This window comes from Sinocyclocheilus anshuiensis, unplaced genomic scaffold (assembly GCF_001515605.1).
Source record: "Sinocyclocheilus anshuiensis isolate Anshui unplaced genomic scaffold, SAMN03320099.WGS_v1.1 scaffold67, whole genome shotgun sequence".
Lineage (NCBI taxonomy): Eukaryota > Metazoa > Chordata > Actinopteri > Cypriniformes > Cyprinidae > Sinocyclocheilus > Sinocyclocheilus anshuiensis.
Genome location: NW_015552546.1, coordinates 194,312 through 204,537, shown reverse-complemented (window position 1 = coordinate 204,537; position 10,226 = coordinate 194,312). Strand labels below are relative to the sequence as shown.

Here is a 10,226-nt window from a genome sequence, read left to right as displayed (position 1 = left end):
TTTGCTTCTCTAGAACAACAATACACGAACTGTCACTATGACACATCACTAATGAGCATATTGTGTATCTTGCTGTGTATTTTCATTTCTTCTCCGAAGCTGTAGGTTTCTGGCATCTCAAGGACGGCAGGACACAGGCGGTCTTTTGTATGCAGGTGTAATGAGAGTCTCCCACACCCTGTTTCCCTATCCATCTCTTGCTTTGAGTTTGTGACTGGAAAGCTAAGCAGAGATTCACCTCAAAGGACAATTAAATTTCCCTTTAGATGGCTTCCGTTAGAGAGGTTCCTCTCAGCCGAGGGCTCGCTTGCTCGCTGGCTGGGTAACCAAACGGGAACGTATACAAACTCTGTTTTTCCCACCTCCCCATCTCCATTCACACACTCTCTCTTTCTTTTCTGGCCAAGAGGTTCAATGTGCCATCTCCCGAAAGCAATTGAGCAGCGCCGCAGCAATACTGCCCATCACTTGCCGGTAGGGAAAGCGTCCAGAAGATATAACAGTATTCTATCTTCCCGCTGGGCACCAGAGTTTTATTAAAATTAAGGTTAAAAGTCTGGTCATTGCGAAGATGTCTGGAAACTCAAATTAAATTGACCAAAGGGGATTCAATTACAAAAAAAAATATATATATTTTTTAGAGATGTTCTATAATGTTACCATAGAAGTTGCGGCATAGTATCATAGTGATATGTTTTTATAAATATGTTTATTTATTTATTTTATTTTTATGATAATGCATAGTCCACAGTTGGTTATTTGTTAGTTTACCATTTTGGGGCAACATAAGTGCATTCAGACATTTGAATCAAACATTTTGAAAGTTCAAATGTTCGGTAAATTTCACTTTACAAAAAGCACTGTAGTGGTATATCATGCTCACTGTAAAAAAAAACTTATTTTACGGAATTTTACTATTTTAGTAAAGCTTCGTATTGAATATTAAAAGCTGAAGAAAATACAGAAAATCTCATGTAAAATGACAGCAAAACACTGTATTTTTGAATTACAGAAAATTACTGTTATTTAATGTGCCCGTTATTTTACGGTAATTTTCCGGCACCCCAGCTGCCGGAATTTTACCGTTTTTTTACGGGATTTTTTTTTTTACAGTGTATGGTAATGATAATATTTGGTAATATGATTAATATATAATATATCAAAGCTACTAAGATTTCCTAATTTTTAATCATGCCATTCCATTTTATTTAAATAGTTTAGACTGTATTTTTGAGCAACTTAAGCACACATTCAGTCATATGATGCCAAAAATTGCTGTCTAGGCAGGCAGATCACTAGAGGTAGTTTCTGATTTATTGTCAAAACAATACATTTATTAGTATGAAAAAATGGCCATCACATACATTTTGTATTACATACCAATTTAGTGTAGGCTATAGTATTATGGAACTTAAAATATTTTAACTATTATTTTAGCGTGGCAACATTTCTTTTTTGTTCAGACGTTTAAATCGAACATTTGATGGCCAAAAATTTGCTATTTATGTTGGCAACTCACTAGATTTTGACACAAAACATATCGATGTATCAGCAAAACAATATCCTACTAATTTATTAATATAGAATACATTTGTGCTTTTTGACTTTAAAGAACATTTGGTGCTTTTTTGTTAATTTAGACAGCATTTATGAACATCATAGATATGTGCTTAGATGTTTAAATCGAACATTTGATGGCCAAAAAATGCTGTTTATGCAGACAGCTCACTAGATTTTGAGACAGCCATAGTGCTTTCCGATTTAGCAGCAGATTCAGAACTCGTGTATTGACATGTGGTGCTGAGGAGTAGGCTACTTGAGTATTTTTGCTATTTATATTGCGCAACGTCGACTTTTACCACAGCTCAGCCGGGTTTTAAAAGCCGTGGGTGTTTGGAAAACTGGATATTTGAAAATCGTTTCCCCACATCAATAGATTAAACGTCCCCAAAGGTTTCAGATCCATAGCTGACACCACATCTCATAAATATTGGATGGCTTTTGTAATATTAAACATTGATGTTTTCAATTTAAGTTTTCAAAGCGGAGTCGGAGTGTCCTCGCTGAGGGAGGGCGAGAGGAGGTCCAGTCAGACTCTACCTACCTGCCGATCAAACGCGCGCTGTCTCCTCAGGTGCGCGAGGGGGTCAGACTCAAAAGCACAGATGATGCTCGCTCTTCCCAAATTGTAAGGAAAGCCACATTTCTGAGCCGGTTTGCTGGGTTATATTACACGGGTGACGCCTGAGACGAGTGAGACCTAGGTTTTGGAGTCATTTGAAGACTTATCTCAAACTCCCGAGGAGCTGCAATGGCATCGATCGGGGAGTTTGATCCGTTAAACAGCAGCGTACCTGCCACCAAAATAGAAATCACCGTCTCGTGCAGGTAAGAGCGAATATCGCTTATTATAATATTACTGATGTTCATAATTCGGTACGTCTTAAAAGCGGTGTGTCTTTTCTCTCGGCTTTCGCTGTGTATGTTTTTTGTTCGTTGGAAAAATATTAGTAACTATTCAAATACATTTGAATTTGGCCATTTAGAAGATGCCATTAAACCAAGCGTCTTAAAAAATATACAAAGCAGCGACTGAGGAGTTAAGCAAAAAATAAACTATTGGAAATGTTGGGTAGACTATGCATTTGCGAGACACGTATCACTCTGGCTTCAGGGGAATTCGAGTTTCGTATAAATACCATGGTACATGAATATGGCAATCTTTCAGCACCATGGTAGGCTATATAGGGCAGCAACAACCATACCCTTACAAAACAGTACTGTGTCAGTACTATGGTACAGTCAGGTAATACCATGATACATGTCAAAAAACGTGTCAGTACCATGTTACTTCTTCCTACTTTTACATAACCAATTAAAGGGACATGTCTAATATTCAAAATAGTGGTCAGTCTTTTTTTTCTCTATTTTCCAGGTCATTAACTTGACATTAGGTCAATCTTGATTTTTTGTATGTATATATATATATATATATATATATATATATTGACAGCATTACTTGGTATTACCACATTCTTTTTTTGTAAGGGTTTTAGGTGAATCTGTTTGTCCGAGTTATCTGTTTGCATTCATGACTTGCAGATTGTGTCTCAAAATCTAACGAGTTCCCTACGTAGACAGCATTTTTGGGCATTGTACGTAGGTGCATTCGACCCCTATCTTGGTCATATGTGATTTGTGGAGTTAGATATCATAATTATGTTGATCTTTGAGTCATATTTTTTTTTGTTGTCTATTTGTGCTTATCTTTCATGTTGAAAATCGCTCGTAATTGTCTTCTGCTGCACGTCAAGTCTTTGCTGCCTGAAGAAATGATTGTTTAGAGGCATGTTTTGAGTATTTTGCATTTTATGATTTGTTGCTTTTCATAAAATGTAAATTAAACAAACACTTATATAATCCAAATCACAGTTTAATCTGTGTTTATAAAGGGCGACCTTTTTTGATGCCTGGCTGACCTCTTCCCTTGCTGTGTCCCTCTGGACCGTTCTCTCCTTGTTGGACAGACACCACTGGCAACAAACAACAGCACAGACTCTTTCCTGAATAATGAATGTGTTGACTGCTGATGCTGTCTGTGTGTTTGCATAAAGCCTTCACTTCAGACACTGCTTGCCCAGATAGCCAAGGGAGGTCTCTTTATACATGAGACACATCTGCGGCCGCCAGGCTCTGCCCGCTGAGCTTTCAGCAATAATTTGGCTGAGGTGGAAGACGGGGGCAAGAAAATAGAGCAAGTGGTACCTCATGGTACATATTTCATTGTAGCCTGCTGGGATATGAATGCAACAGATCAGGATTTATGAAAAATGAAATACAGCAACAAAATACGCTCCGCTTCTAGATGCCCAATGGGTTTCTGCTTCACTTTGAGGCAGTGTCTGGTGGCATGACATCTCAGTGGTAAAAGAAAGTGTATCAGGACAGGGTACAAATGGCTTGAGTTTGTGGACTTAATACACTACATGGCTGAAAGTATATGGACATCCTGTTTAAATTCTACTGAAGGGAAATATTAAACAAAACAAAAAAACTAAAATTTAAATTGACTGGAAATTTAGTGGCCCTCAGGCCGTTCAAGATGTATATGAGTTTATTATTCATTGCAACAGGTTTGGAGAAATGTAGCATTACATCACTTGCTCCCCAATGGATCCTCTGCAGTGAATGGGTGCCGTCAGAATGCCGTCCAAACACCTGATGAAAAACATCACAATAATCTACCAGTAATCCACACAACTCCAGTCCATCAATGTCTCGTTTTTATAAGAAACAAGTTCATCAAGATGCTTTTAACTTCAAATAATTGCTTCCGGTTAAAATATGAGTCTTCTATCCATAATATTGCTTTCTTCAGTGAAGAAATTGTCTCATCTGTTTTTGAAGAGAGATATGCGCAGATCAAGCTCTGTTTACAAGCGAAAACAGTCCAAAACAGTTCTAAACACACATGTTAGTGGTTTTTGATGTGAGAGGATAATAGGAGATGGACTTTTTCACTGGAGAAAGTGTTATTATGAATTATGGACTATTATATGGATGTTTTGGCCAGAAGTGATGGTTTAAGCAACTAAAAATTTTTCAAAACATCATCTTGTGTTCTGCAGAAAAAAAGAAAGCCATAGAGGTTTATAATTAAATGAGGGTGAGTAATTAATGGCCAAATTTTCATTTTTGGGTGAATTAATCATTTATTTTACAACCGAGGTTAAAAAACGTGACTCTGCATACATTTCTGCAGAACTCCAAAAATGAACCTATATATAATTCACTGCATGAAATGCCTGCTAGTAGCAGTAAAACACCAACAATGTTTATTCCTTATCACACAAATGATGTTTACAGGGACAGATTATTATTTAATAGACTTACTTTCACATGTTTTATTGTGCAATACAATGTTATTATCTCAAAATAATTTTACTATATGGTGCATGATTTGTAAACTAATATATTTTGACATGTGCATCACATAATCAGCTCCATATGTATGTCTTTTCTGATGTAGTAAACTTGCTGGGTAGCTCACCTGGTACAGAATTGCACTTGCCATGTGGAGCGTCCCACAAAAAATGAGTCACAATCTGGGTTCTCTGCTGACATTCTAGAGAATTCTGTGCATCTAACTTTGTTGCAATAGTTTGTTGCCCACCAAGGTCCTCAATGGTGTAGCCTACACATAGAACCTTGGAGAGAGGCAGCCCACTCATTAAAATGATGTCCCGGGCCCTGGGAATTTTAGCGGCAGCTCTTTATACTTGGTGTCCACATACTTTTGGCCATTTTTAATTAGTATTTTGCGTGCTAACTGTGCTTTTCTCTAGGAATTAGCGATGAAAGCAACCAGCAATTACAGTTTTGATGGCTTTGAGTAGTTACCCATATTCAAAACTCCACAGGAAACTTTAATCTATTATGAAGTCACATACGAGCATTCAAAACTGATACCACTTTGCAAGGCAACAAGTTAGTGAAAGAGTGTCTTTCTGCCACTGCATTATGCCGGCAAATTGTGGAAGCTGTTCACAGGGGAAGCCAATTCATCAAGGTTGTTTGTCACTGTCAACACAGATTGCAGCAGATGCCGTCGTGTCACTCGATAAGGGAGAGTCTGGAGGGAAACCAGAACGAGGGAATGTGTTGAAGACTCTCAGACCCGGAGATCTTAAAGGATCTGTTGCGTTTGTCAGGGAAAGCTTGTAAATTCCTATCTTCTCTATCATATTTCGTGAAGCAAAGGAAAACAATTTCTCTGTATATTTTTTCGAACGTATGACTCAAGCCTGGCAGCATCAGAAAGGAAAATGCCGTACTGTACTGTCAGTCTGTTTTCCTTTGAGTGAAGATTTCATGGTGTCTTGTTTAAAACGACGACAGATATGTAGATCTACTGGGCTGTTTTTGAGTGCGTCAAAGTTTGAATTATATATCAACTGATCTTCATAACCTGATCTGGAGGTAGCTGGCTGTCTAGGTGATTTGATTACATCCAGTAATAAAATTCAAATGTTTGACTAACGTGATGAATATGCCCAAACATAACGGAGGTGAATGCGTAAGTAGGAAGTTTTGCGGTGTGTTGATCAAGGTCATCACCTAAAACCCAACGACCGAAGCCACACGGTATGTCAAGGGATCCCCCTCAGTAAGGTGCATGTGAAAGCGCTCCCTGTTGAGATGCCAGAGCTTCAGGACCCGTTGATTCGGGTTTAAAACGTCACAGCTGGCGTCACACCAGATGTCAGGCAATACCTCCTGTTGCTCAGAGCCGCATCCTGCAGACTAGAGATGGAATCGATACTCTGCTCAGTCGGATGGATTAATGTGCTCTCTGCTGTACTTCCCTAGCCTTTCTTCTATTCCTCTATCTATTTATTCCACAAACACAATTCTCCTGTGCGAGAATATCTATGGGCTCCTGTTACTGGCCATCCATCATGTCCTTTTTAACGCGGTCTGGTCTTTCAATTTAAATGCACCGTCAGAGACCAATAACAGACTGATGGATGGAAACTCAAAAGTTAAATAGATGTTGTTGCTGTCGGAGCAGTTATGAAACATTACTTTTGTTAAAATATATTTCTTTTGACAGAGTTGAGGTCAATTTGAAATGCTGTTCACAAGCCGTTTAACTTCTGTAGCGTGATGCATTTTGAATTGAAACAAGATATGGAATGAGGCTTGATTTTATCAAGTGGGAACTGATAGGATTGTGTAAGCTGGCTGTTATGTGCCAGAATGGAGTCGAGTGGTTGAAAAGGAAGAATTTATCTGCAAAGGCAAGTCATTTTGAAGAACTCCAAATTACATTTTGATAAAAGATTATAAAGACAGATTAATTTGTCTTTATAATGGCATGTCTAATGAATCATCAAGACCAGGAACATGCATTAAAAAGTAAATGGGGTAAGCCATATGCTGACAAAACATCCCAGTTAAGTTCATTATATATGCTGATAATTATAAAAAAAAATATTCATAATTTCTCATAAATACTTTTTTTTTCTTATTATCAAAGGAAACTGCTGTTTTTAAGTCAGTGTATATGTTTTCCACTAAAAGACCACAAGGCAGCTGTATTATTAATAAAAATAAAAACGTAAATAGGGTCAGTTTTGATTTCATGTGTACTTGTAATGTTCATGACCTTCATTATTGATGTTTGGCAGGAGAAAACTCAAGCCTGCTCTGACCTGAGCATCAATGAGTCTCTTTGTTCACGCAGGACAAACATAGAAGCTGCTTTTGTTTCTGTGTAACCATCTGTTTTATCTGTTCACAATAAACCAATCTCCTCTAGCTAGGTTTTGTTGGTTTATTATTGCCAGCAAGTATTCTGTTCCGTCTGCGTTGTGCTTGAGCATCTCTGTGTTTCTGTTTCTCCAGGAATTTGCTGGATGCTGATGCATTCTCAAGGTCAGCGCCAGGTAAGTCCTGGTCTTAGTGATTGCTCCTTGATGTGAGGCTTGACACAAGTAGTCTGTGGATATGTTTGAATAATACATTATCATAATACTCATACTGTTTGTACATTAGATATGCACAGTATGCTGATTTTTTGTATTATGCATGGAACACCTGGGATAACCTATTATTTTTGTCAAAACATTGACATATACAATAAAGGTGCTGTGTACTGTATCCCACAATGCAATATGCTCAACAGTGTGATGACTGAAACTATATATTTTATTGCTTCTATTAAATAGGAGCTTACACAAAATTGGATTTAATATTTTAAATAATTGTTTTAATTTTTAGTATTTTAAAATACCTCTTTTGCTGAGCTAAAAATGAAATGTGATCAGGTCATATGACAACATTGTCATTATCATGTACTATGATTTTCTTATTGTTTTATAATGTGTTCTAGCTATTTTTAAAGAACGAGCATATTGTGTACTGCACAGTATACAGGAAACTATTTTATTAAAACTTGTCTGGTGTCTCAAACATCTGCATGCATAAGCTTTAATATAACTAGCATTTAAAATTTAGCATTTACATATTCATTTAGAGCTTTGTGATTTCTTGATTGACTAATGAGCATATAATAATTCTGACTGAGTTGTATTTACTATTCTTAAGGGTAATACAATGGTCGTCATGCATGATAATATAAACGTGGCCAAATTTTATTACTGCATTATTCAAAGTTTTTTTTTTCCCTGTCTCTCAGAGGGTCAACCACTGAGCAGAAACACAAAGCATTTTCCCTTCCCAAATGATGTCAATAGCCATGAATGCTATTCACATGAATTATTTTGCTGTTGCCTTGAAAACAAGTGGCTATTTGGTATGTGAAGCTATTGCTGAAAGTGTTGTACCCTTAGGGCATATCTTTTTTTCCTACTGCTTTTTCTAGTAGTATCAAAGGGGCTACTTTCCTTCCAGAGTAATCTCTGAGTTGAAAAAAAAGCTTGCCATTTTAAACCTGCCTTAGTCAGAGAAGCCAAAATTATAACATTTATTAATCCTTCACGCTAATGCTCACAGCAATCAAACGATTGACTGACATCTGAGTTGCCATAATTTGCACTGAGATTTATTCTAAATAAGTTCCTTGGTTGATCTGGCAAAGGTCATACCTGAATAGGTGTCTCTACTCTTCCTGAAATGCTTTTTGTGCTCTGATGGTTGTTCCATGTAATTGATGTGAAATCGTTAAACATTAGCCGGCCCAGTGTAGTTACTGCAGATTTTTAGAGGAGTTGAAAATAATGAATGTGGTCAGTCTCATCTTGTTCAGAGATTATGCATTCTTAATGCCCTGCTTCAAGTAACATTTGCATCTTGAAAAACAAGAAATGCTATTTTGGAGGGATTTTGTTTTGCTAGTTATGTCTAAATTCCTGGGCCACGAATTCTCAGGGGAAAAAAGACAATTGTGTCTATTGAGTGTTAACTGACATAATTATCAGGATACTTATTTGCATACAGGATACTTATTTTGAACTTATTTACAATAAATGACCTACTTTACTGTCTAATGCAAAATACATAAACATCCATTTTGTTTTTATAATTAGAATTTCAGCCAATTTACATATCCCCATTCATAACCATTATCTTTCAAGAAAGATTATATATAATTTAAATATATAATATTTATAATTGAATTATAATTAATATTATATTGTTATCTTCTAAGTTGGATTTTTTTTCTACATATACACTACCGTTCAAAACATTGTTCTTTCTTTTTTTAAATTGAAATGAATACTTTTATTCAGCAAAGGAGACAACAAATTGATCAAATGTGACAGTAAAGGCATTTAGAATGTTACAGAAGGCTTCTATTTCAAATAAATGCTGTTCTTTTGACTTTCTATTATTCGAAGAATCCTGAAAAGAATTCCACAAAAATATTATGCTGCACAAGTTGCACAACTGTTATCAAGATTGATAATTAGAAATGTTTCTTGAGCAGAAGGATCATGTGACACTGAAGATTGGAGTGATAATGCTGAAGATTCAGCTTTGCATCACAGGAATGAACTATGCTTTAAACTATATTAAATAGAAAGTAGTTATTTTAAAGAGCAGGTCATATGGGTTTTTGAAAAATATCTCTTTTGCAGTTTGTAACGTAGCTATACTTAAATGAAAACAGTCTGCAAAGTTGTTAATCAAAAAAGTGCACGATAAATAAAGACATTGTCTCTCAAAAGAGAGAGTCGATTCTGAATCGCCCTTAACGAGTCGTCATATTTTCGAATCTTTTGCCTGTTACTGGTATACGTCACTGGGTAACAAATTTGCATAATCTCCGCCTGCCCGCGAGTCTGACCTGCCCACAAACACTTCCGCTAGTTAGTGTGTTTACATCATGTTGAGAAGACGCTGTGTTCAAGGATACCACAGAAATACAATTTGAACCTTTTGTTGTGTGCATGTCATTTTACCATGGACTGCTTCTCTAATCTTGACTTTTAACTTCGTTGGCTTCTAATCTTCTTTATTTGGACTAACAAGCTCTCCGAACCAAAACCTGTAAGTACGATTGATACGTTATGTGTACATTTTCAATTGAGTGCTCAAAATTTCCCTTTTTTTTTTTTTGCTAATATGTGATGTATACCTAGTGCAGCGGTTTCCAGGTAAAGCACGATATTACTGTCTTACTGAAGTAGTTCTGATAATTCGCTGTGAACCCACTATTTCCTAAGAATGTGTCGATTAATGTAGACTGACGTTGTTCTAAT

At 36.6% G+C, this 10,226-nt stretch overlaps 1 protein-coding gene across 1 annotated transcript in view; it reads left to right on the top strand.

Moving 5' to 3' along the window:
• Positions 1–1,874: 1,874 nt before the first annotated feature.
• Positions 1,875–10,226, top strand: part of LOC107664104 (copine-9-like) — a 46,149-nt gene continuing 37,797 nt past the window's right edge. Inside the window, exons 1-3 of the mRNA XM_016454564.1 lie at positions 1,875–2,388; positions 7,408–7,448; positions 7,895–7,920. Coding sequence (XP_016310050.1) covers positions 2,312–2,388; positions 7,408–7,448; positions 7,895–7,920 — 144 coding nt within the window. The 5' untranslated portion in view covers positions 1,875–2,311. The remainder of the gene's footprint in view (positions 2,389–7,407; positions 7,449–7,894; positions 7,921–10,226) is intronic.